The sequence below is a fragment of the Pantherophis guttatus genome, chromosome 1 (genome assembly GCF_059756535.1).
Source record: "Pantherophis guttatus breed Tessera chromosome 1, ASM5975653v1, whole genome shotgun sequence".
Taxonomy (NCBI): domain Eukaryota; kingdom Metazoa; phylum Chordata; class Lepidosauria; order Squamata; family Colubridae; genus Pantherophis; species Pantherophis guttatus.
Window position 1 is genome coordinate 280,817,838 of NC_142063.1, and position 27,985 is coordinate 280,845,822.

General features: G+C 35.2%; 2 protein-coding genes and 1 long non-coding RNA gene across 6 annotated transcripts in view; all 3 read left to right on the forward strand.

Moving 5' to 3' along the window:
• DESI2 (desumoylating isopeptidase 2) overlaps window positions 1-13,288 on the forward strand; it is a 20,577-nt gene extending 7,289 nt beyond the window's left edge. For 2 of the 4 annotated variants that reach the window (XM_034428224.3, XM_034428226.3), the window contains exons 2-5: window positions 7,457-7,529; window positions 8,846-8,939; window positions 9,382-9,523; window positions 10,312-13,288. In XM_034428224.3, coding sequence (XP_034284115.1) covers window positions 7,457-7,529; window positions 8,846-8,939; window positions 9,382-9,523; window positions 10,312-10,545 — 543 coding nt within the window. In that variant the 3' untranslated portion in view covers window positions 10,546-13,288. Of the gene's footprint in view, window positions 1-771; window positions 965-7,456; window positions 7,530-8,845; window positions 8,940-9,381; window positions 9,524-10,311 lie in introns of all 4 variants that reach the window. The other 2 variants (XM_034428225.3, XM_034428227.3) reach the window with 2 other exon arrangements.
• A 3,752-nt stretch (window positions 13,289-17,040) lies between these two features.
• Window positions 17,041-17,726, forward strand: LOC117671450 (uncharacterized). The gene is made up of 2 exons (XR_004592881.2): window positions 17,041-17,128; window positions 17,208-17,726. It is a non-coding gene; the product is annotated as an uncharacterized LOC117671450 (long non-coding RNA).
• Window positions 17,727-20,803: 3,077 nt separating this feature from the next.
• Window positions 20,804-27,952, forward strand: COX20 (cytochrome c oxidase assembly factor COX20). The gene is made up of 4 exons (XM_034428221.3): window positions 20,804-21,230; window positions 24,736-24,847; window positions 25,476-25,539; window positions 26,259-27,952. The coding sequence occupies exons 1-4, from the start codon at window positions 21,192-21,194 to the stop codon at window positions 26,395-26,397; spliced, it is 354 nt and encodes a 117-aa protein (XP_034284112.1). The 5' UTR covers window positions 20,804-21,191; the 3' UTR covers window positions 26,398-27,952.
• Window positions 27,953-27,985: the final 33 nt, after the last annotated feature.

Consider the following 27,985-nt stretch of genomic DNA (forward strand, 5'->3'; position numbering starts at 1 on the left):
GCCTTTCGGCAGCTGCAGTAAAGCTGTAGTAAAGTAAAGCTCCGCTAGAAACCTAGTGAAGACAATTTTCCTCAAACCCAGAGAGGCAATCTTTCTCAAAGCTGGACAGGAAAATGAAGTCCGCCAGCAAAGTGGTGGATGGAGAGAGAAAAGACATGTGCGCCACTGGACCTAACTGACTGAGACCTTGCGGCATATAGTAAATCTCTGGGTGTCAGTGGGTCTACCCAGTCAAGGCCTCCTGGCTCACAGTAGTGGCGGTGATGAGTCAGCCAACTCACAGTGATAGGGGTGGGCACACTGCAAAGCACCCAAATTTTGATTGCATGACTACCAGGGTACTGCAACGAACAAACTTCAACCAGGTATCATAAGTGCATCCATTCAGCACTGTCATAATTTTGAACTATACAGTAAAAGAAAGGTCATTTAAATGTTTCCAATGATGTTCTATATTTATTCCCCCATTCAAAATTTATAGGAATAAAAAATAGGTACAGTTTTCTAGCATACTTTGCATTAATTAATTAATTTTAATCGTGTGACAAACTATGTTTCCATTTATTGTTGAATATACTCTCCATCTTATATCTTTAATGTTCCCTTCTCCTTTTAAAATGGTTCCTGAACACTAAAACGGCAATGTGCTAAGAAGCAGTTTATTTCTCTTTCCCTGACAGGTGTAGAATTAAAGTTTGTAGACTGTGCATGAAGAGAGCTGGTAAGCTGAACATTTAATTAAATTGCTTTTGCAATTTCTTTTATATTTAGGAAGATAGAATGCCTCCAGTTTAAGAAGCAGGCTCTTCCTTCTACTACAGCACAGCCACCATCTCAGCTTTGGCTTCTGGGGAGATTGTAATTGCACTACGTTATGGAGTAAGGCTTCAAGCCAGAAACTATTTATTCTCTCCCACTTTGTGGCAACTCTTGCTGACACCCAATTCAGTTGGGAAATTCACAGGTAGCTTTGAAATTTCATCTGATATTATTCCTTAGAAAGTAATCTGTTTTAGGATTCTTATCACATTAAAGTATTTTTCTCAAAATTTGCTCATAAGGTTGATAAAATCAAGAGGAAATAAAGCAAGATCAAGTAGCAGTTAAAAGAACAAAAAACTTAAGTTTGAAGCAGACAAGAAATTAATTGCAACTTTAACTGCTTGAGATATAACAACGGACTTAGTATCATATTTCAGATACCCTAGGCAGAATCTATTCAAACAGCTTCTTGTTGATTCAAGATACGGGTTTCAAAATCTTCTGATATTGCTGTCATTCTTTGGAGATCTGAGATAAAGCAGTATAAGCAGCTAGAATGAAAACAAATATGGACTATGTGGAAAAGAAGCAAATGTTGCTACCAGATCTATCTTTTAGAAATACCAAGAATTTCATCAAGCTTGTCTCATTATCAGACAAGGAATAAGGACTTTATTTCTGTATCATGCAGTATTTGGCATATTCTTAGAAATTGGTATGAAGTAATTGTGTTATCCTGAAAGTAATGTTAATTGTCTCAAACAAGCCTTTAACCATCTAGAGGTAATAGTTCTACAACACTCTACTCAGAATTGATGTATTAATTTGGAGGGTCACTCATGGGTTACATAAATTTCTTTTTGACTTCTTCACAGCTTCAGAGGCAGAAAGAAAGAGAGGTATAGATCATTGACAGGTGCCCACTAGAAATCCTGATATGAGGGTTTTGATTTTATTTTTATTGTTATTTAGAAAATGTATATGGCTGCCCATCTTACGTATGAAGTCTGGGTGGCTAAAAGCAATTCAAAATAAAAATAAAAAAGCTCTGCCCTGCCCGTCCCATTTTTACGAAAAATAGGCCTGTTTTGGGAGGCCTGCAGAGTGCTCCTTTGGGCTGGGGAGGGCAAAAATGCCATTTTTGTGAAATATTGTGTTGTTCATGTGACTGGCTTACTTTACGACTGTCACAAGTTACAACCATAATAGGCAGGCTCTATTACTGTCCTAACTTGAGAACTACAGGTACCTGAAGAAAGACAGATGTTTTATAGATTGAAATGATGTCATTTCCTTGCTTATGCACTTCAGTCTTCCAAATGAGAAAAATTTTAGCAAGAAAATGGGATGAACAGATAAGTAGAGATTCAAAATCTGCCAGAATGAAAATTATATTGAAAACACTTTCTAGTTTTATTATTTATTATTGAACAAAAGATTTTAGAGGTCATTATATAATTTTACTTTATTAGGAAGCCAAATGTGGAATTTATATAATTTTAGTTTATTAGGGAGCCAAATTGGAAATTTTCAGATAGTATGGATAAATGTTAATGGTTAATTGGTTCAGACAAAAATAAAACTGATATACAGTATTATATAGTTGTTTTGCTAATCTCTTTACAGGTAAAGCAGATGATAGTTGCCACATAGACTTTTAAATTAGTTTTGCACCAGAATAAAATTTCACAAGAGAAAATGAGTCCCCCAAATCATGATGTTCTCCGTACATTCATCCAGAAATTTAATTTAATGGACATATGAATATCTAATTCCAACAGGCTACACTTGCCTGTTTTTTAATCACTCCTCCTAGATATGTTAAAGAGTAAATAATGTTTTAATATTTTTGATGGTTAATATAGTTGAAATATGCAACGTTGATTCAGTTTGAATTTCTAATCACATATCCCTAATAATGTTATGGACTTTGGATAAACTTATCCCAGTTAGTGGCATATGGTACTGGTAGTCCTTGCTTACTGACCAGTCATTCAGCATTCATTTGCAGTGTCCTTACAATCATATAATCACAATTCAAGTATTTGGTAACCAGCATGCATTTACAATGGTCCCAGCATCCCACAATCACATAATTGCCATTTGTAACCTTTACAGCTGGCCTGTGACAAGCAAACCAATGGGGAAGCCTGCTGGAATTTGCAAGTGTCAGTCATGTGACATAATGCTTAACAATCATGAGTGATTTGCTGCACGATTGAAAACAGAACTGATGTTGTAAGTTGGGCATGGTCACGTTTCACTTTATGACCACATCGCTTTGGGATAGAGTTACCAGTGCCAGTTGTGGTTGGTAAAGGAGGACTACTTGTATTTTAATACTAATACATCAAGATCACAGGAAATAGTAATATCATTCTATACTGCACTAGTGAAGCAACCTTTGGAACACAGTTCTGGTCACCACTATATAGAAAAGATGCTGGGGTAGAGCAGCACAGAAGAGCAGCAAAGATGATAAGAGGTCTAGAAGTTAAATCATACAATGAACGGTTAAGACAACTAGGTATGTTTAACCTAATGAAGAAAAGTCTCAGGGGAGACAAGGTAGCAATTTTTCAATACTAAAAGTGCTATCATAGGGAAGAAGGCATCAATCTAGTTTCCATAGCACCTGAAGGCAGTACAAGAAGCAATGGGTGCAAACTCATCAAAGGGACATTCAGCCTGAAAATAAGGAGGAATTTCCTGATAGTGAGAACGATTAATCAGTGAAACAGCTTGCGTCCTGCAGTTGAGGTGCTCTATCTTGGAGGTTTTCAAGAAAAGATTGGACAACCATTTTTCCGGTATTGTATAAACAACTCCTGCCTTGGGCAGGAGCTTGGACTAGAAGACCTCCAAGGTCTCTTCCAGCCCTATGATTCTATGAATTCTTTGTCAGAAGAATTGTAGTTTATAGAACAAGAGAATTTTTTTTTTTTCCAAATCAATTGCCATTCAAATAATATGGCGATAGTTTGAGATACCTTTACAGCATTTAATTGTAGTAAGATAATAACGTATGTTTCTGGATAAAAACTGTTTTGAATCACAAAATAGAAAACTTGAATTATATGATCTGGATACAGAATATGGTTTAAAACAAACAAATATTGGAGATAAGAAGGAAATCCAGAGAATGTTAGATTCTCATTTGAAATACAAGGTAAAATAACAGTTTAGTAAGGGATTTTTCAGGAACATATTACACCAGCTATAATTTATTTATTTATTTATTGGTTCGATTTATATGCCGCCCTTTTCTGGAGACTCAGGGCAGCTTACAATGCGTTAAGCAATAGCCTTCATACTTTTTTATATACCTGCTTAGTAGGGCTTTTTGGCCCACCCTAAGCGGTGTTCTATTTTATACAAAGTCAGTATATTGCCCCCACAATCCGGGTCCTCATTTTACCTACCTCGAAAGGATGGAAGGCTGAGTCAACCTTGAGCCTGATGAGATTTGAACTTGCAGTAATTGCAGGCAGTTGGTGCTACTTAATAATGAGACTAATGTTATAGAATTCTGCTTTGAATTCTATAAAACTATATATTCTATACATATCAGAGAGATAGTTATTTAGATATAATAAATCTTTCAGAAGTTTTAGATATAGGGCCAGAAGAGCTGGCTATATGCTCAACATTACAGCATGTCTATGATGCTGTTGATAAAATATAAAATAAAATCTGGAAAGGTCTCTGGATGAAAGGTATAAAAAATAGAACAAGAAAGTAGCTCTTATACTTCTGAAATTATTTCAGGCATTTTATGAAAGTATAGCTCTGCCAGCTTCCTATTATAAATATTTTTATCGCTATAATTTTGAGGGCTGATAAGGATCTCACCTAATGTCCAAGTTATTACCCCATATCTCTGTTAAACGTTGATGCTAAGATTTCAGTAGCTATATTGACAAGATATTGACTGCAATAATTCTGGGAATAAGATGAAATGTATGAATACCAAGCCAGAAAGTGTTTTGGGGGTGAAGGGGGGAAATGCAATACCAAAAAAACCAGGCTGTCAGCTCATTAAAATAAGATGTTCTTGCTAATGTCAGTGACTTCAAATCTTTGTACAATAATTGAACATTCTGAGTGTGTTCTATGAATTTATAAGAGATATAATAAAATTACTAGAATTTATTTTATGTTAGTACTCACTTTGTGTTGAAATTGCAAACAGCTTATTTAAACATGTCCATGTCTACAACCTGCAAGACATTGAATAGTAGATGTCTAATTTTATAGTCTCTCTACTGGTCTTAAATACGCCTAAGGCTTCTTACCTTCATTGCAAAGTCAAAATGTGAGTTGCTTATGCAGCTGCATTCTGATTTGTGCCAATTATATTCCACCTAAGAATTCAGAAGGGAGGTCTGTTTCTGATGGAAATGGCTTAGGAAAAGCCATTGGATTGCACTCTCGGCAGCCTATTGTGATTTCAATCACCATGAATTAGTAACACAGGGAAGGCCTTTGCTTTTCTCCAGTTTTTGACAAATGAATTTAGTTCCCCTGCCTTCTCCTCGTTTTCATTTGCAGCAGTAATTGAACAGCTCATCGCCTTCCTTGCTGAGGGATGCTAACACACAAGCAGAGCTTCACTGTGCTTTCTGTGGAAATGCAAACTGGGCAAAGAAAACAAGTATTAACAAGTATTTCCAATCTGTTTTTGAGAAATAAAAGATATTCGAGAAAACTAAATTTAAACTTTTCTGCAGTTTTTGGAAAGTTTGGAATAAATGTTTGGAACCAAATGAATTCTGGAGGAAGCTCTTTGCTGAAAACTTAAGAAATTTCCAGAGATAGATCATCATATTGTAATACAGCGAGTCCTTGATTTACATCACTTGCTCAATGAATGTTCAATAGTGCTTAACAAGAGGGACTTACAACCAGTCCTCAGAATTCCAGCTGGTGCAGTGTCTTCTCAGTCAAGCAAAGTCAATGGGGAAACCAGCAGGTATTCACAAATGGTGACAATATGATGGTCTTGCTTATTAACAACCTGTGGGGATTTTCTTAACAATGAAAATTTGGGATTGCCAGAATTGCCAGTCGTGATCTAGCGCCTTATGACTGTTGCTGAGCGAAGGAAATTCTGGTCTCAGTTGCTGTTGTAAACCAAGATTAAAATGTTTTCGTTTTGTTATCACTGTTGGAATAACCACTTTGTAACAACTGTTGGAATATACTTTATTTTGATAGACTTTTTTGGGTAGTCAAAGTTAGAAAGAATTGATATGTTTTCACATTCATTTTATATTTCTTTTATAAAGCACTTAATCTTAAATCTTGTTATACTTGATTTTCACATCAGATAGATTTTACATTTTTAATAGATTTCTGAGTGGCCATTACTGTTTTTTGTAAATTCATCGATAATGGTCCTAGAATTATTCCCAATTATTCTTACTGGATATCCCAAAATCTAGTTGTATGTATGTACTTCATCATATCTCGTATCATTATGTGACCTAGTTGCCTAAACAAAGTTTTAGGTGCTTAGAGCTCTCGAACACCTAGATGCTCCAAGCCTAAGCATAGGACTTAAGGATAGTTGGGAGGAGAAAGGAAAAATGTTTATCTGAATATGGTTAAATAATTAGTTATTTTGGTGACATTGAGTGGTTATTTGGATAGTATTTCTTTTGAAAATGTCTAATGAGGTAGTAGATTAATTTTTGATATCTAAATAAGGCATTGTTTAATAGTTTTTAAATTTCTTTTTTTGTAATGCCTAATTGTTAAGACATTTCAGGAATATGAGGGATTAAAAAAATGTAGGCTACTGGAAAAAGAGGTTATATGTGTATTAAGTATTTTTGTTAAAAGAGTATAGAAAATGGGGTGAGGTATGAATGAAAAAAATATTATTGTAATATAAGAGACAGCAATGAGTTGTTAATGAAGTTAACATTTGGTCTTTGCAACAAACTAAGAGAAATGTAATTCTGATTTTGGGATTTGATTTGATTATGTCTGTTAAGAGCTACCAGAAACAGCAACATATTTTAATCTTGATCAAATAAATTCACTTTATATTCTTTCTGTTTACTTTTTAAAAACTTGATCTTTAATCATTTCAAATTATTCCCACAAGTTGATTTCTTATCATTTTCTCTGTCTTCTCTCAGAAACTCCTTCACTAGTTTAACATGTCTATTTTGTACAGCCAAGATAAGAAAGCTAGTCCAAGTCATTCTTCTGATTTATTATTTGTATGTCACCTTTCATTATTAAAACTATAGCCTTCATTCATGAGTGTCATTTGTATTTCCAATATGGCATCTTTTTCCATATTACTTTTTTAGTCTGCATTTTTAAATCCACTTTCAGATCCATGTTCAAATCAGTTTCAGTCTGTTTTGTCCAGTAAAAGCTGTTCCTCTTCTGTAGCTGTAAAAGGTATTTTTAATGGGTGAGAAAAGTTGCTTGAATTTAGTTGTCTGATTGTTCTTTGATATAGCAAATAAACAAGCATTGGATTGTTAAGCTTCCTGGGGCCTAATTAAATTAGACTGTGCTCTATCTATGACTGTCTTAATGGTTAACAAACAATGTTTTGAACATTTCAGGAAAAAATAATTAAAACGGTCTTTCGTCTCAGAGTTAATTGCCTTGGCATGTGGGATGTAAATAAAAATTATTTACATTTAGCTACATCTCCCATGTTCTTTTCTAGTACTGGATGAATGAATACACTTCCTCCCTTGGAATTGGAGTATTTCACTCAGGAATTGAGATATATGGTAGAGGTATGTACCTAACTTTAGCCTTATATTTTTTTATTACAAGGAATAATTAAAATGGAACTTTTTGTGTGCATAGGAAGACATTGGAAGGAGCAGCACATCAGTTTTTAAATTTGAATTTATCACAATCCAGTTCTCCCATTTGGATTTGTTATGCGAAATGCCAGGAGAAGACTTAGGCCTCCTGGGCATGGTGGGGCAGGGAGAGAACCCAGGTTTCCCACCATAGCCAAGAGATCTGGGCCTTTTCCCCACCCCACCACATCTGGGAGACTTGGATTCATTCCATGCCCCACCATGCCCAGGTCAACTTATCTTTCTGTGTAAGAGGGGGGGAAAAAGCCATGGTGGCACAGTGGTTAGACTTCAGTATTACAGGCTAGCTCTGCCCACGGCAAGGCATTTGATTGTGACTGGTTCAAGGTTGACTCAGCCTTCCATCCTTCCAAGGTTGGTAAAATGAGGAGCCAGATTGTTGTAAACCATTTACAGCGTGGTGTAAAGCACAATGAAGTAGTATATAAGTCTAATTACTATTGCTATTGCTTTCCATTGTTCTGCAGCTGCTGCCTACTAAGGCTACTTCATTTCATCTGTAAACAGGCCCCATTCCCGTCATTTTTAGGACAATTTGGAGAAGGGGCCTTCTGAATGATCATGAAAACTGGTGTTCAGAGGGGAAATTCCTTGGCATATTAGAAGAGTGGATCTCAAATCTGGTGAAAACTGGAAGGCTCAGAATGCTGGTATTTGCTAGCATTCACCATTTCAGTGGGACAGAAATGATAGCAAAACAGACAAATCCAATGTCCTTATTTGCTTCCTTGTTGATTTTCTGGAGAGACTAGCAGAGAAGATTGTAAATGGCAATCAGATGATCACAGGGTACTTCAGCAACTGGTCATAAATGTGAACAGGTGGCCAAGCATCTGAAATATGTTCATCTGACCAGGGAAGTGTGGCACATTTTACCACAGCCAAAACTGCAATAATTCTGGGGTTGTTGTTTTTCATGGTTTATACATAAAGATACTTCGTTTGTTTGTTTATAGTTCATCTTTCTTAACCACCTATCTCCCTCAGAGGAGGGAGATTTACTTGGCATAAATAGCATTTGCCTTACTATCTTTCAACCTAATACTCCCAACTAAAATATAAATCTTGCATATTATAAGTACCAAATCTTAAGGTTTGTCTAGATTTTGTAGCAGTATTTTCTATATGATAGTATATCGGTTTTAAGCATGCCCTGAAAATTATACGGAAATCAAGCATTACTAACAACTGACTAAGGATAATATCGTGAATTTGTCTTTCAGAATTTGCTTATGGTGGTCATCCATATCCTTTTTCTGGAATATTTGAAATTTTACCAGGCAATGCATCTGAATTAGGGGAAACATTTAAATTCAAGTAAGCAATTTTCATTAGTGTGTTCTGAAATTATTTAAACAGTTTCCATACATCTATTAACTGCAACTTGTAAATTCTAAACTTTATGACCAAACACAAAAGTAGCTGCCCATCTTCTATTAATAAAAGGAGCCAATTTTAATCCTTGTTTAGATAGTAAGATATTATTTATTGTGCTGTCATATAAAAAGTTCTTCCCATAAAAGCTCTTCCCATAAAAAGTAAGCCTACACAAGTAAGTTGATGTTCCTATATATAAAACAGCGTAACTGTAAAAAAGCAATATTGTGAAATATTCATTGAACATGAAGTTCAAAAAGTTAGTATGTTTTAAATGAAGGCTGGTTTCCAGAAGTGCATCTGTGTTCTCAAAAGAGAATGGAAATCAAAAAACTCTTGTCTGAATTGCAAGAATCCTTTAATTTTCAGTCTTTTATTTCAGAGAAGCTGTTGTTCTTGGAAGTACTGACTTCATGGAGGAAGATGTAGAAAAGATTATAGAAGAACTTGGAAAAGAATTTAAAGGAAATGCTTATCACTTAATGCACAAAAACTGCAATCACTTTTCTTCAGCTTTATCAGAGGCAAGTTTAATTTGTATTATTTTTAAAAATAACCTTTTTATATCTTATAAATAGACTCCTTAAATTACCTCTGTGTTTCCAGTTTGTACTTGGCAATGAAAGAATATTCAATTTACATCTCTAGAGGAGAGGTCAGTTAAACTATCAAAGAATTATTTCATGAACACATAATCTGTGTGTTTTCTCAGATACAACTGAGAAGTGTGGGACTTGTTCTGTTTATTGAAAATAATACATAAGAAGAAAATAATAGTGGAAACAGCATTGGTGACCTCCTATATAATTTTTATTGTACTATTTTTTATTAGTATTACTGCAACTTTTATTAATGGACCTCCATTTCCCAGATTTTTGGATGCAGTAGACCAAATTTCCATATAGGCATCACTTTAAAATAACGGGCAAGTCTGGCACATCTAATGTAATCCAGATATGGCTAAAGTGGTGTCAATACATACTTGTCAATATTTGTGGTATTTGGGATATTATTATGACATGACCCACATTACCCTCAATACATACAAGTGAAGTTTCATTGTCCTTATGTTCTAATTAGTCTTTGTTGGAAAAAATGGATGCACAGTACATGCAACTTCAGAATTGTCAAAGTTACTTCTGTCTGAAAATTAGATTTATAACTTATATTATCAGTCTGGCAGGCATTAGTAGAAATTTACCTTGTACTATAACTGCATATTTGAATATTTCAATTGAGAGAGAGAAATTACTGATTTCAGATAGGAGCCCACATATACTTTAAAAACGATTAACTTGTTAATTCCATTTAGATTCTCTGTGGAAGAGAGATTCCTCGTTGGGTGAATCGTCTTGCCTATTTCAGTTCCTGTATTCCTTTTCTCCAGAGTTGTCTACCAAAAGAATGGCTTACACCTGCTGCCCTTCAGTCTAGCGTAAGCCAAGAGCTTCAGGAAGTCCTAGAAGAAGCAGAAGATGCTGCAACATCAGCTTCTCTACCAAGTTCAGCATCAGCGGCAAGAACTGGCCATCATACTAAAATATAGGTTTAGTCCAAAGTACTGTTATTTTGGCAGCTTTGTCAATAACTGACTTCCCTTATACAATAGTAAATAGACATTTTATGGTGTCTTTGGTTTGCAATTAGAGAACTAATTCAAACCCATGGTGTTCTGCTCAGGATTTTATATGTAGTGAAAAAAGTGTCTTGATGAAATGAAAAGAACTTGAGAAGAACTCAAATGCAATCTTCATTTTAATCTAATCAAATGACTTGGACTAATTGAGCAGAAGTTAAACTGTTTACAGTATTGTGTGCTGCTGTTTACAAATCCCCGAGGGATATCAGCCATTAAAAGAAAATGAATAAATTCAGTACAGCCTGCATAACTTCACCAACATCAGTGGAAGTAAAGTAATGGTCAGTGTTCCTTGCTACTGCCTTGGAATAGAATAGGTTAGACTAGAGTATGCCTCTTCCAACTCTTGTTGGTATACATGGAACTAGTAAATACTATGTGTAAACAGGGTACAGAATTATCAATACAAAGAATTTTGCCTAAGAAAGAAAGGAAGTAGTCTTACTATTTAGCAGAAATGTTCCTAAAATGTGACTTCTATGTCAATTTTTTTCAATTTACAATGAGCAAATTTATATTTTATTACAAATACAAGTGCATTCTTTTGTGTGATAAATTGCAGTCATTTTATTTCAATTGCCTCATTCTTTTATCTGATTTGTAGATATGAAAAATCATTCTGAGATTTTCAGATAATAGTGCCTGTTTCACATATTTAAAATCTGAACTTATAAGATCAATGCAGATAAAACAGATAAATTAGATTCATATAAACTTGTGGATGAGTTTAGAACATGGTAAATAATAGGTCATTTGGAAACTAAAAATGTGGATCATCCAACAGATGTAAAGTGTTGTTAAACATAATTCTAATTCAGAAACTCCAAAAGAAGTGACAGTTGTAATTGCCTTTCTCAGCAGCCAGATTCAAACAAAGAAACCAAATGCTTTACCCAGCTCACTGTGTTTTTTGCTGAATCAATGAGTGTTTTAGATGAATAAGTTATAGACATTTTTGTGCCATTAAATAGCAATATGTACTGTGTGAACTACAAAATATCAATTGCAAAAATATTAGAGGAATATCTTCTATTTAACGTGTACTATTGCTTACATGATTTCATTGGGGTAGAGATTAACAATAGTACTGGCATCTGATTGAAATTGAGTTGATTTTTATATATGCAGTTCTAAGACTCTTCCAAATATATGGAAAAGAATGACCTGGAAACTGTGTTTAAACCAAGGCTTTTCAAGGCTTGCATTAGTGAAGAATATAAATTCTTCATTTTATGCTCCTTTGTGGATATGTTTACTATTGCAAACAATACTCAGGTATGTAACATCATCCTGCTGAAAATTTAAAAAAAAATCTAAAATGGGTATTAAAAATATTGCATATTTTAGCCAGTACTGTTAATAAGCAAATAAATTGTCTTACTAGTCATAGTTATGATTTAACCAGAGTAACTTTTACTGGTTAATTACATCCCATGCTTTATGTTTTTTAACCAATCATCTAAATTGGGTTTCTGACAACACACTTTTAAAATCATAGTGTTCCTTTGTAAACTGACAATGGGATAATTTGGTTTTTCAACTGATATGGAAAAGAGATTTCCTACCTATAGTATGGATCTCCATCTATTAAGGAAGTTGACATGTTAACAAAGAAAACTCTGTTCCTAATTATTCATACATTGATGGATAGAAATTTCTCCATTCCTTTCAAGGAAGGACGATGCACATATTTTTTGACATTACTTACCAGTGCCATGAAATTTTACCCATCCAGAGCTGCTGGAATCTCCATCAAATTCTATAAAATAACTGGCTTTATTATTAATTACAGAATAATTTGACATTTTATGTCTTTATAGTCATCCAGAACGACAGCATGTAAGGAATGCAAGGAAATACATGGCAGTTCTTTAATAACATGATTGTTTATTCTGATTTTATTGGACTTTTCTATTATACATATTGTGGCATTTTATAGTTGACTCTATGTCCACAAAGAGCTGAACTCTGAAGCTACTACGATATCTTAGGGAATGATGGGAGTTCTATAACTTATCACGTGTGCTATATCAATTCTATACTTGATTCCTTGAACAAATCAACCTGCCAAAATCTGTTTTCCTAACTAGCAACAGTTGAAGGTGTTTCACCAGCATTACTACTCAGCAGGGAATGCACTTCTCCAGTAGCCATAGTGTGCATTAAAGCTAAAAACCCTTTCTACGTATAATACTGGATATCTCAACCTTAAAAGAAAAACGGGTAGAAGAAATACATTTTGGGTTCTCTGATCTGCCCAATTTCTATTTTGTTTCTTATCAAAGAGAATAGTGTAGTTATTTGGTGTTTTGTCTTATTAAAGCCATTTTTAAGATGTCATTCATACTTAAGAAGTCAAAAATTAATTGCTAACAAATGTCAGACTACACTAGTAAACTGGATGGTTCCATTATAAAAATATGGTGAGGTTCTTCTTGAATACATGCAATACAACTCTGTTAACAACTGATGTTCACTTTTCGGTGGTTTAAGATAGTTTTCACCAACACATTTTTGTAAACTAAAAATAGGTTTACTGTAATGCATAGTATTTGTATGAAATAGAAGAAGTTGACTTTTGTTACATTGTTACGTCTAACTATTATAAACTTGAATCCATTAATTTATTAAAAAGATGTTTTTATAAAAATATGTGGTTTGATCTTGTCAATTTTAATGTATCTTTTCAATCATTTTTCACTATTGTAGTATTAAATTTATTTTTACATTTTTAAGTCAAAATATTGGTATGCCAGAATAAATAAATATTTCTTTTAGCAGTAGTGGCAGAATTAAATCAGATAAATAATGAGAAAATAAAGAGTTAAGGCTACTTAGGCCGAAAGTCTGCTGTAAGACATCTCATGGACTCAACAGAAATGACAAAAACTGTATGCCATTATATCCTTTGGTGTTCAAAAAGGCACACAAACTCTCTAGGATTCTGCTGTGAGATTGCTTAGATGATAGATAGATAGATAGATAGATAGATAGATAGATAGATAGATAGATAGATAGATAGATAGATAATATAAATATACACATTTCTCAATTGCAAAGAACAGAAAAGCATGAGTGGAAACAAAGGTCACTGTAGCCTATTCCTTAAGAGTAGAACATTAGCTTTCCAGACTATGAAATGGGTTTCTCCCAGGCCTCCTATCTATTACTTAGGTTCCTTCAACTTCAGATGCTGGGAAATTCAACCTGGGAATCTCACACATATACACCAGTATGTGGTTTACTAAGAAACCAGTAAACCATCTGAAAATCAGTGAAACAAGTGAGCCAAGCCACACTAAACTTAAATACATTCCACTAGACTAAGCAGGAAAAAAAACATGAAATCCAGAAGTTGTTTTGCCTCAATAAGAAATGGAAAATAAGACAGCATAGATAATTATGATTAAATCTGTATGTGGAGACTTAAAGAACCTCTATGAAACTATATTCAAGTGGATAACATTTTCAACATCTGGAGACCAAAAATAAAGTTAGTAAATTAATATAGTCAATCATTGCAGGACCCAGCAGAGGTGGACTCTTATCCAGACGCCAGTCTTCCCTTTGGTATTTCAAGCCTCATTATAGTACTGAGGCAGCCATTGATTGCACTTGTCTATGGCCTTTGGCGGACTCAGGATGGGGATAGTGGAGCCATCCTGGCTCCCCTTGATCTTGCAGCATTCAGTGTCGATCATAGTATCGTTGGTTTAGTTTACGACTGGAACACACCATGTTACAGTGACTCTCCTTTCTTTGGAGCTGGTTCCATTTGGTGAGGGGTGGGGAAGAGGTTGAACCAGAGGCCATTGTTTTGTAAGGCTTCTGTGTTCAATTCAAGATGCTGATTACCATCTATAAAGTCCTACATGGTTTACAATCAGGATATTTGCAAGACCACCTGCCCCATTGTTTTTGTCCATGCCACCAAATCTAGCAAAGAGGCCATGCTTTGGGTCTCTTCCAATAATGCCCTTTTGTTAGAGTCCAAAGATGCACCTCCTCTATGGCTCTGCCTGTCCAGAAGAATAGCATCTTCACCCAAGATATACATGGCCCTGACTCTTGTTAGCCCGTTGTAAGGCTCTGAAGACCCATCTGTTCCCCAAGGGATTCAGGCTAGGCGGTTAGGAATGCTTTACCTTTGGAGGGGGACAGGTTTTAATCAGGGCATTATGAATTATACCTTGTTTTAATCATTATACACTATCCAGAGTCACTGCTGTGAGATGTATGGTTCTATAATCACATGGGAGGAAGGCTCTTAAAACCCATTGGCATTGATTATCAGCATTTATTTAGTTGTCTAGGTCAGGGGTCACCAACCTTTTGAACCTCAGGGACCACTAAATTCATAATTTTAAATCCCGTGGACCACTAATATGAATTTTTTAAAAAGATAAATAGTATTTAGTGCAATATAAAAAATGCAAATACTTTTTCTGTGGACCACCAAAATTTTCTCACAGACCACCAGTGGTCCATGGACCACCGGCTGGTGACCGCTGGTTTAGGTGATGCTATGTAGGTGCCAGCACTACTAGAATACCAGAACAGAAAATCATCTCCAAAGACTGGAACTATTCATAAAATTATTTTATTAAGAGGATATAACAACCTTACAAACCTGATTGAACTATAAGAAATAGAGAAGTATAGCACAGTGAATCAGAAAGGCATTTGCCTGAATTGCTTCTGAATATTATCTAGCTTCCCAGGGCTTAAAGAATATTTCAGCCCTCTTTGTCTGGATAATGGTTCTTGCATATTTCCATCACAATTACTTCTCTTATTTTGAACACACAGGTTTTTGCTCTTTGTGAGCCAGTATAGAAGCTATTTATTCAGGTTGTTTACCATACTAATTATTGGTAGACAAAACCAAACACAAATGTAAAAGAACAATGAAAACTTTTAAAGGGAGATAATAGCTAATACATACCCTCAATTTGGAAGAGATCAAAAAACCAAAGCACAAAATGATTCCATACCCACTTTACACTATCATTTCCATGAGATAAGTTTGGAACAACTCTAAGCAAACCTCAGATGATCTTAGTGATATGGACGCACCCACAGAAAGGCATTATTTCAATCTTTTTAAAGGTAATAGCCAGCACTTGGTATTTCATCAAGCAATGAATTGACACCCACTGGAATACACAATATAATTTTGTAAATATAAAAAGGATACATGTCACTGTATGCTTTACACTCCAGTATGCTACAATATCTACAGTTGAAAGTCAGTATTTCATTCACCGTGCTTTTGTATAGCAACTATTATAGTTATAAAGTGCATGACATCAGTGTAGAAAGAGGCGTTTCTGAAATCTATGTTATAAGAACAGATGTAGTATACAAATTATACTAATTAGTTTTCACAGATGGTGGCTAAGAATAGCTTAGGTGATGGATTTGATTTGATTTTACTTGGCACAGAAGTTTTCATAACTTTGCTGAAGTCATGAAAATTTTCATGATTTTATACATCTTAGGATGCTGTCCTATTCCGTTAAAGAGAAATACTAAACAGTTAAATGTCCAGAATGAAGACCTAAGATTACTGAAGTTACATTTACGTAAAGCCATCAGATAGGATCCCTACCAGCAAATATCCAATTTAATGTGGAATTATTCAGGTGTAGTCTTTGATGAATATTCTTATATGCACAATCTGTCTGTATTTCTGAGCTGATATATTTATTTATTTATTTATTACATATATTTATATGCCGCCATTCTCCCGAAGGACTCAGGGCGGCGAACACAAGTTAAGAAACAAGTACAATAAAATCATAATTTAATCCAAATAATTAATTAGTAGTAAATAATAAAGCCCGGAATCAGTCTCAGCCTATTTGTTTGAAAAGCCAAGTCTTCAAGTCCTGACGGAAGGAGCGGAGATCAGGAGCCGTCTGGAGCTCAGTAGGTAATTCATTCCAGAGGGTGGGAGCACCCACAGAGAACGCCCTACCCCTGGGCACAGCAAGGTGACATTGGCTCGCCATCAGAACAATGAGGAGAGCGGCCCTATGTGAGCGAACAGGACGGTGAGAGGCAGGCAGGAGAAGGTCATGCAAATATCCAGGACCTAAGTCATGAAGGGCCTTATAGGTGAGGACTAGCAACTTGAAGCGGACCCGGAGAACCATTGGTAACCAGTGCAGCTCACGCAGGAGGGGTGTTATATGGGAGTAACGAGGGGCTCCCATAACAACCCGTGCAGCTGCATTCTGGATCAGCTGGAGTCTCTGGGTGCATCTCAGGGGCAGGCCCATGTAGAGGGAATTGCAGTAATCCAAGCGGGAAGTAACCAGGGCATGAGTGACTGTGATGTATATGAGGTAACTCAACCAATAGTGATGTCATCTGCTTCCATAGAAACAGAATACTACTCATTCTTCGAAGAACTTCACTGACACTATATTTATGTATACAATGTCTTGATCCATGGATATCTGCCAAATTCATTAACAGAAACAAGGTTAGTAACTTTTAACAATGTCTAAATATTAAGGCTTTTACTGATTATTAATAAGTTAATAATATTTTCCTGTTCTTAGAACTTGAAAGCCGTAAACATCGAGAGGCTTTTTGAAGGATGACTGAATTTGTTAATCTACTAGAACTGTCAGAAAAACTACCTCAATTAACAGCAAACTTCAAGAAACTGAATGACAGATTCATGGCTTTCCTGAACATTGAAACAAAAATGCAAAAAACAAAAACAGAAACTACAAAATTAATCAATACTTGCAGTTACAGAAATTTAAAATCATTATTTAGAAGTAAAAAACAGCATGGGAAATACAAGACTGTGAAAAATAAACCTTGCAATAAAGCTAAGAAAGAGAGAAACAAAGGTAAAATTGCATATTTCTTAGAACTGTTTAGGAAACTGAGCTCCTGGAGTATCAGACATAAACAAACAATTGATGAAGATCAGGAACTGATTCCACTAGATTTATTTGATATTTCTCACGAGATAATTCAAGTTACCTGATATTCTGTTTTCCTTTCTAATTTAATGTTATAAACATTATGATTTTTTTTAAAAAAATAAAATAACACATTAATTTGAATGCATGCCTTTTAATTTATTCAGTATGTTCATATTATATTATTCAGTACATTTCCAGCTACTACTTGAAGTGTTATGTGTAAGCTATCATATTTAAGTACAGTATTCATTTGAGGTCATTCATCTTTGAATACCAAGTGTCTATAACAAACAACTAGATACATCTAGGCTCCTATCCTGGTTGTTTGTGTGTGTGTGTGTATGTGTGTGTGTGTGTGTGCGGCCAAAGATAATTGGGTGTCTATTGATAGGAAAAGAACCAGATAGTCTAACCTAGCAAAAGATTTTAATGTTGAGTCAGTCATTCACTGTATTTTGAAATACTGTCACTTGGTTAAATGTGTAATATGGGTTCTCCAGCTAAACTTCACGCCAGTAATTTCTACCTTGTTTTCCTTCTCCTTTTATATTCCATCTCTTTTCTCATTAATTAAGTCTATAAGCTCACAGTAAGGGTTTGTCTTCCTTACTTTATCATTACACAACGCCTATTTAAAGACATAAGCTTTTATATAAATAATTATCATGAATTTACTGTGATTACACTGATTCATCAGCACATAAAGATACATTTTGAACAAAAACAGTACTTACATCACACATACTGCACAATATGTAGTAATCTTATTAGCTCTTACAGCACAAATTACCTACATTCCATTCATGTAGTCAGTACTATTCCTGAATGTACAACTCATGTAGTACTCCCTAGCAAGTATTAAGCACTGTGTTTTGATTGCATTATGCAGAATATGGTTCAGCAAATACAAGAACTCTATCAACATTTTAATGATTATATTAATTGCCTCATTAAATCTGAGGAAATTTTATGAAATAATCTTATACATGCTTTTCAAATCTTTTCAGAATGCTACTGTGTGGCTAACTCCCTGCTAAAGATGCTTAGGATAACAGAGCTTTTACCTTAACGTTGTAAGCGGGGATATGTCTTTTAAAATGTTTTAACTTTGCTGCACTTTTTTATTTCTTTGAATTATTTTAGGAATATTTTCTTACTCATTCTTGCAAACCATGCCAATGGGTATTATTCTGCAAACGATTATCTGTACATTAATTTAAAATATAACTAGTACTAACTATAACTAAGAGATGAGTGAGACTACAGTGAATTAAATTTTCCTTAATTTGCTTTTCAAATAATATGAACTTGCTTTCACCTTCCCCATTCTAGCCATACAAAGAAAATCTATGTATTTTTAACAATTAAAAGAGCATATAATACTGCAATCTTGTTAACATAAATGAGCAAACGTTCTTAAAAGCAAAGACAATGTTATATATAACCACCAGATGGCAGATGGACCTATATCTTATAATGAATTCCTACAAATTCCTATTCTTCCTACAAATGTCAGGAATTCTTATCAGACAGCTATTTTCATTAATTTTCTGTAAGTCTGTACAAGTTATATATAAAATGTTATCATTAAGATATCTCCCTATAACCTCCTGAAGTAGCTTTCAGCATCTTATCCTGGTATCTGGAGGCTGAAGGCAGACTGAAGTTGAACCCAAGCAAGATGTAGTTGCTGTAGGTTCATTGTGTTTGTCTATCAAAACCAGTGTAATCTCTGGATGGGCTTGGCACTGCCTCTAAAGAACACAATTTAGGTGCGCTACCACTCAGAGACTGATTTCGGCTTTCTTACTCAGTCCAGTCCAGCCCTACCCTGCATCAAGGCCAGGCATGCCTCATCAGCAGAATGGTAAAGGTGAGGTGGGGCAGTGAAGTGCAGGGGTCAGGGGTCTCAGAGTGCGGTACAGAATATTGGGGCTGGGCCTGGATTGGGGCAACTGCAGTTTCCACAGAACCTGCTTGCCACCCTGCAAGGTAGGATGCATGGCAGCCAAAGGGCAAAGATGGAGTTGGGGGTGGGGGAGAGATAAGCAGGTGGAGAGTGTTGGAGTGGCCCTGCACATGGAAGTGCGGGTAGGCTGCCAAGACCCAATTTTTGATCATGTGCTCACAGGGATGCTGCAATGGCCATAAATCCATTTTTTCAGCATTGTTGTAGCTTTGAATGGTCATTGAACAAACGGTTTTAAGTCGAGGACTACCCTTATAAGATATTTTCTCTCCTCTACCTTCTCTCAACTTACTCGCAGTGCCTTGAACATACAAAAATGTACTTGCTATTTTGTGACATTTTTGCAAATTGTAATGAAAATGGTCTTACTAGGGATATCTAAAATGTAATACATTTATTGATAAAAGCATTGAACGTTTGGGAAGAGGAATTTTGAAAGGGTTCCCAAGATTTCAAATATCTTCACATAACTTTTATAAAAATATTGTAATACACCCAGGCAGCATGACTTTAAGGATTTTAAAGTGCCATACTGGGGTTCCTCCATTTTGCCTTCACAACTATCCTTTGAGGTAGGCCAAACTGTGAGGCAGGTATAGAATTATGAATAAATCATCCTAGTCTGATATTTTAACCCAGCCTTCCCTAAACTGATACTCTCTAGATACACTGAACTACAACTCCAATTTTCAAGCCAGAAAGTCTATCCCAGAGACTTCTATGCTACTGATAGTTTCTCTAGTCAATCTATTAGAGTACACAACGGGGGCCTTCTAGGTGTTTTTAATTTTAAAAGATGTATATATATATATAAAATATTTAACCAGTATGATGAAATTATGTAGCTAAACACAGGACAGGCATGCTTGACTCTAAAATTTACTCATTAAACGAAAGCAAAACACACAATAAATATTGTGTCAAATAATGTGTGCATCAGTGCAGCCTGGGATTAGGAGTATTAAAATGTTTAAAACTATCCCTCTGCAAGATAAAACCCAGTCCCCAAATGCTTGCACTATTAAAATTTCTTCTCAGTTTAGCTTTCGAAATATATATACATTCGCGCGCTGTCCTGCGAAACCCGTCCTCTTGAGAATGCATAGAAGGAAATGGGGAACACAACCTTCAGTATACAGCATGTCTCAATGAGTTCAAGAGCATTTACTGTACTGGGGATTATAGCTCCTCCCCCTCCCTCCAAGCGTGTATTATGCTTAACTTCCCCGTTCCTCTCCCATTTCTTATCATGCCTTTTTCCCGCCCTCTCCCAGCTCCACCTTGAGAGCTCAGAGACGGGAACGCTACACAGCGGCGCGCGGGAAGGAGCGCGTGCGCGTGCATGCAGACGACACGCGCGCGCTGCTCCGTGACCCATCTCACTGAACAAAGGATTCCTGTTCGCAATCTCTAGACCTAAAATGGCGGCAGTTCAATCTCCTAGCACCATAGAGATAAAGGAGAGGCCGAGTTAGGGGATGGTGGGGGGGAGGCGGACGGGAAAGGCGAGTGTGTAGAGCGGCTGTTTCGGTGCTTTTTTTTTTTTTTTTTTTTTTTTAGCATAAGGCCTCTCTGCCTATCGCGGCATTCTGACTCGCTGGTCGTAGTTCTGGGGGAAAAGCCCCGGCGCTTGTCTGATGATGGCGACGGAGGAAGAGACTAAGATTTCTAAGAAGGTAATGGAGGTGAAATCTTCTTTAAAGAAAATTGCTTCTTCGTCGAATTGCTTCAAACCACCCCGAAGGGCTGTGTTGGTCGAAACGTACCGCCTTTGCAATTGTGAACAGCCACTTTCTCAAGCAGTCCAGGCTAGGCGAATCTTCTTCTCCCCGTCCAGAGATACACAGTAGTTCTGAACACGAAGGTTTCGGTGGCCTCTCGTCTCCTCCTTTTGACAGCTAAATGTAGGAGACCTGGATTTAATTTTAATCTGCCAAATCTCCTTAAAACAAGAGGCTGCTTTTTTCCCTTCCACGTTGGGCTGGTGACAGTTGCTTCTGGAAATGCCCTTGCACCCAAGCGACCCTATGTCAAAATAACGGCCATAATCCCTGCTGCTCAGCATTATTTTAAAGGGGGTTTGGCTATCAGCAGGAAAGACCAAAAATGAAAGAATGATAGCCAACCTTAACTGAATTAATTGTATTTGTTGATACAAATCAACAAAATTGTATTTGATGGCTGTGAAAATATCTACAGACCCCTTCACGTCCTGCACATAAATTGTTTCAACTTCTACTCTCAGAAAGGCGCTATAGGGCATTGCACACCTAAACAACTAGACACAAGGATAGTTTTTTCCCCGAATGCCATCACTCTGCTTAACAACTAATTCCCACAACCCTGTCAAATTATTTACTAAGATTCTATTACTATTCTTCTTCTCTTCCTTACTAGTACCTATCTCTTCCCGTTTATTACTATAACCATGTTGCTTGTATCTTTCAATTTATATTGTTTTTATTTGTTTCCCAGTATGATTTGATAGCTTATTAGTAATCTTGACTATCACTAAGTGTTGTATCTTGTTATTTTTGATTAATATATTTTACTCTCCTTATGTACACTGAAAGCATATACACCTAAGACAAATTCCTTGTGTGTCCAATCACACTTGGCCAATAAAGAATTCTATTCTATTCTATTCTATTCTATTCTATTCTATTCTATTCTATTCTATTCTATTCTATTCTATTCTATTGAGATACAAAGTGTAGTAATAAAAATACCTTAGGGAGATATGATCCCAATTATTCTGATGTTTTAAAAAAATGTCCAAATGTACTTTATATTTTTCCAAAGAAGAATTGTTATGAAGAGAATTTTTATAAAATATAATATGTTCAGCATTCTGGTAATTTAAATTCTTAGCGGCTGTTATGTGATATCAGACTTTTAAAGGATCTTTACCCTCTTGGGAAAGGATCATCCTTAATATAGCATATGTATATTTTAAAATGTGTAAATGTGTTTATTTGTATGGTGACAATGTATTACAGGCATATCCATACAGCATTGCTAAATATAGACAACACATATCTATCACAACATTCTGTTCAGAGTAAGAAATCTTATGCAAAGTATAGAAAGGGAAGGACAAGAGAAGAAATTAAACTCAGGAGATATGAAAAAAATGTAGGTACATCTAATTTATTATAAAAACATAAGTAGTGCCAAGGTGGATTGGATCCTTGGCCAATCTAGTCCAGTAGTCTCTTCTCACAGTGGCCAAATGACAGCAAAAGGAACCCATTAGTTTCCCAGCAGATAGCTTTCAAAGACAGGTATAGTGTCCATCACGTGCTAATAGCCGTTGATTGTCTGACTTCCATGAATTGGTCAAACCGTTTTTGAAGGCAGACAAACTGGAAGTCACCATCATATCTCATAGTAGCAAATTCCAAAGTTTGATTATAGTTGTGATATCTGAACACCATTCACTAAATCCATATTTTCCGTCCTGGCAAATAATTGTTTTCTCCACATCCATATACCATTTTCTGTGTGGCCTTTGGTTATGAAAACTTTTTGCCTTTTATTTTTTTGCCGATCTTATTAATTCCATAGGACCATAACTTTCTCCATCTTCCCATTCTTCTCAACCCTTTGCTATATCTTTACATGCACAATTACACACCATACACTTAAAATTCAATTCTCATTCATTCTTTTGTACAATCAAACCTCCACAACGTATTTATTTTTATATTCAGCTCATATTCATAGCTGTTTTTTTGTTTTGTTTTACTATACACAGTTTTTAAATAAAGAATCACAGGGCTGAAAGGGACGTTAGTTATTCTAACTCAACCCCCATCCCACCCACCCACCCGGTTCTGTGGGTGTGGTGTGGCAGGTGTGGTGTGGCTTGGTGGGCGTGGCAGGGGAAGGATACTGCAAAAACTCCATTCCCACCCCACTCGGGGGCCAGCCAGAGGTGGTATTTTCCAGTTCTCCGAACTACTCAAAATTTGTTCCCGGTTCTCCAAACTGCTCAGAATTTCCACTACCGGTTTTCCAGAACCTGCTAGATTTCACCCCGATCCCACCCAAGGGAGGAGTCCTTATTCCAACCCAGACAAATGGCTGTCCAGTATTTTCTTGAAAATCACCAGCGATGGTGAGTTGCAGTCACAACTCCAGGAGGCAACTGTTCCATCGTCTAATTGTTCTCACTTCCAGGAAGTTTCTCCTTATTTCCAGGTTGGAAATCACACTTGGCCAATAAAGAATTCTATTCTATTCTCTGACTAGCTTCCAGTTATATACATGTTATAGATTCTACCCTATTTAATTGCTTTCATTTTTATTTTTTCACTGACATATTCAACTCAGTTCTATATAACAAAATGGGAAAAGCATTCTTATAGCCATTTTTGTTTCTATCAACAAATGTTTATTCCTTAATGCAGACGTCATACTACTCCTAATTTTTCTACAAGCATTAGCACATTTTAAAATTTTCTCCAACCATATTAAAGTAGAAAATTTATGAAAACTGAAATAAGCTCTAAATTTCCTTTCCCAAACCTTAACAAGAATACAGCTCAGTTATGAAGCACTTTTATGATCCATTTGTAAAACTGAGGTCCATGGTCAGAAACTAATTCAGAATGCAGATGGCTTTATTTAAGTTGTACTAGTAAATTTGATGTTATCAGTAATTTATGACACTGTATCGCAAAGCTCCAAATATAATCATTTGAATAATTTATACATTAGATATATAAATTTGATGTTGATATGCTGTTAATATGACCAATCATCACCTTCTGCAGCTTATCCACCAAGAAAGTAATATTAGAGCTATCCGGCTCATGATCTACTTAATACCATCAGAGACCACTTGTAAATCAATAGAATCAAAGGAAGTGTATTTCCTGTATCCAAACTTAAGTTTTAATCTCTGAGAAATGTATTACAAGTAACATATAATGAATGAGTTTTATTTGTTGCAATAGTTGTTTGACTTTACTGTTCATTTTTTTCTGTCTTTGTCGCTCAGTAAAAAAGCTGTTTTCACCATATTTCTCTGATATGCTTAACTGTAACAGAGGTTGATGCCTTTTTTGAAATTGGATCTTAAACTATTATGCAGAGAAATTGTTCTTGTTCATTTTAAAATTACATTCGGTGATCCCCAGCTATATCTTTACTATAATGTATTTAATTTATTTTCAGTCCTTTCTGCAGGAAATGCTGGAAATCTATAAAATTCCTTGTGCTCGAGAATCATTTCTTTATGGAATATTGGGTGGTCTAGGTGTAGGGCTTGGACACTTTTTGGCAACTAGTAAGTAAAAAAGATCTGTTAACATATAAATTATATGAGATTGTGTGAAGTTTTTTTTTCCCATCATACTTTCTCACAGATTACTATTTACCATCTATGCACCATTTTAATAAACACAGTTGACATCTTTCAAAGTAGTGCTTGCTTCTGTCACTCTGCATTCCTTCCTAGAAAAAGTGCATATTGTCAACAATCCCTAAGCTTTGAATATTGGCAGTAAATTTTAAACTTCTAAATGTTAATTAATTAAAATTAATAGTAAAAGAATAATTTAGTGATCAAATTAAGTGAAAGAATAATTCAGTGATCAACCAGTCTGTTGCAGTCATTAACTAGACAGTTATTTCAATAGAGTTTGCATGTTTCTCCTGTTCCTCCTTTATCAATTCAATATGCTCTTTGTGCTTTCCAAATAATTGTTCTGCGGCAATGATCTCAGGTTTAATGCAGTTTCACTAAATCCCATTCAACTAAAGTATTCCAACAATGATCTATTCTATTGTTACCTTAAACCTCAAAAATAACTTTATTTTGGATTATGTTTTACTGTGATTTGCTATATTCATGTTATTGCTGCCTTATCAATACATGTTCACTATGAGTAAAATAACTCTTTTCTCATCATCAGGCAAAGTGAGACGATCCTATAACTTGGGAGTAGGAGGTTTCTTTGTGACGACGTTAGGATGCTGGTGGGTATAATTCAAAAATGATAGCTTTAATTATGTTTTAAGATTGACCATGCAAATGTTTTTTCTACACTTTTATTAGTAATCACACTTGATACTTATTTACTAATTATCATTTGTAGTAAGATTTCCTTATTACATGGAAAAATTGTACTTTCCATGCATCATATCCAGTTGGTCTCATTGGCAACAACGACCAAATTTTCTTCCATAATTTCCATATAGAACTTGGTTGATTTCATAATTGGCATCAAATTGTGATTCCGAAATTGTTTATTGTGAGCCACCCAGAGTTGTGTTTTTTGATTGGCAACCATACAAATTTTTTAAACTAGGTAACCAAAAAGCTTTTAAAATTTCCAACTAGTTGCTGCTCTTTAAAAAAGGCAATGAAAAAAAGAGTAGGCATATGTGCTGTTTTTTTGTGTAGGCATGGGGAAGGCGTTTGAAACAGCTTCCATGGCAAGTAGTGGTGGAAGTCTGACACTTTTGGACGGGCACAGAAAACAGAAATATATAAATATGAATGGCAATAAAATATTTTTGCATAAAGGATAGAGAAAAATGTTATGTAGCATGTGTTCTTTAAGTTTAATGTGTGTCAGTCTGATAACAGCCGGACTTATATGCTGTAAAAAAGGGATCATGCTTTTTTTCTTCTAGTTTTTTTAATTGCTATAAAGCAAACAAAATATAAATAATAATTGTGTGCTTTTTTAAAGGTTCCATTGTAGATACAACAATGCAAAACTAAGGTTTCAGCAACGCATGGTTCAAGAAGCGATAAAAAACAAGATACTGTTTGAAGGCACTCAGTTTGATCCCACAAAGAGAGAAACAAATCATGAAAAAAGCCGTTAGTTTTGGCAATGCCCTTAAAAGTATTTTGTACTGATTATGTGTATTTACTGTACCTTTACTGTAATTTGATAAAATATGTCTTGTATTATAAAATTCAGTTTTTTATTCTTTTTACCATTGGTTTGTATGCAAATATGCTGCTTTGAGAGCAAGGCAGAAATCTTTCCAAAGTGGCGCATTCTAGCAATGAATTAAAAATATAGCAACAGCACATTGAAAGCTTTATCCATTGGACAAAATAGTCAAAACTAAAGGACAGTAGTGGTTACGGTATATTGATCTTAATGAAGTACAGCAGTCTTTAAGGTTCTCTCAGCTATTACCTCTGAGCACAATTCTGCAGCTGTTCTCAGTACCTATTTTAATAGGAAATGGAATAGCAGTTTGGTTGAACTCATGCTACAAAGTACAAATATATTTCGAATGCTAGAATCTTTGATGATCATGCAAAATATTTACCGGATTCTAATGTTAGCCATACCTTTGCTCTGTAAATTTCAATCTCTTTCTAAATTGCTATACTGTATTTTTTTTTCCTTTTCAGAATTTTTCATTTGTAAAGGTGCAGTGCCTGAGGCCTTGAGTTTCTAAGAATTGTCACTTGATTTATATATAGTAATACACATGGTTTATTTGAAACATTTCCACTGATGAGAATCAGATGATGTAGCTAATGAGCTTGCACCAGTCATAATTTCTGCAGGCTTTGCATCAAACTGGTGTATGCATGCATGTTATCTACCTATCACTTTTTAAAAATGGCAGTTATAAAGGATCCAATAGTTGAAAAAACATTTTACCAAAATGTACTAGAATATAGTTACTGATCTCTTAATGACCCACTGATCTTGTAAATAACTTATTGCTAAAAAAGCAAATGATTGTCTCCTTTCCTTAATTTTAATTGAAAAAATGTATACCTGGTAGAAAAACTTGTGTTCATTTAACTGCATATTGGTGTACTTGTATTTGTAAAGAACACAGTATATTAATGTATGCTTTTAATGCGGTACTTTTTTCCAATGAAGTCTGTCCAAGTGCAGAGAAATCATGTAGTAAATATCTAGCAGAAGCTGCTGAGTTTCTTTGCCCAAGTCATAAAGTTGCAACCACGGAACTGTTTTACATATCCCAAATTCTGTAATGATTAAATCTTACTAAATCTTAAATAAGGTCATTGGTGCTTTGAGCTTGTTTTCTTGCAGACCTTTAATTACCCAATTAGGTAACATCATCACTAATGAAACAAGCTCAGAGAATACTAAGGACCCCTCAAATATTTTCCTTTATTGGTAAATCTTAAAACCTACTTAGGCTCAACTGATTTTTTGTAAATTGTTAGCATCTATATTGTCATTTGGAAATATAGTAATAGATTTTTTTTCTATTCATGTCAATCAGTTCTACAGAGCTTATATCCAATTCCAAAATCTGTGCCTGGATTTCCCAATTACATAGCTATTCACAGAGACTAATACTTGTCCCCCCCATATGTAAAGAAACTGGTCATGAAAATTTTTATATTTTTGAAAATAGTAAAATACTGTTTGAAATACCTTGCTTCATTTTTGAATTTTTTTTTTGAAAT

Coding starts and splice junctions, on each gene's coding strand:
- COX20 (XM_034428221.3), top strand. CDS start 21,192: ATGATGGCGACGGAGGAAGAGACTAAGATTTCTAAGAAG. Junction 21,231..24,735: donor AGACTAAGATTTCTAAGAAG/GTAATGGAGGTG, acceptor ATTTATTTTCAG/TCCTTTCTGCAGGAAATGCT. Junction 25,540..26,258: donor GTGACGACGTTAGGATGCTG/GTGGGTATAATT, acceptor GCTTTTTTAAAG/GTTCCATTGTAGATACAACA.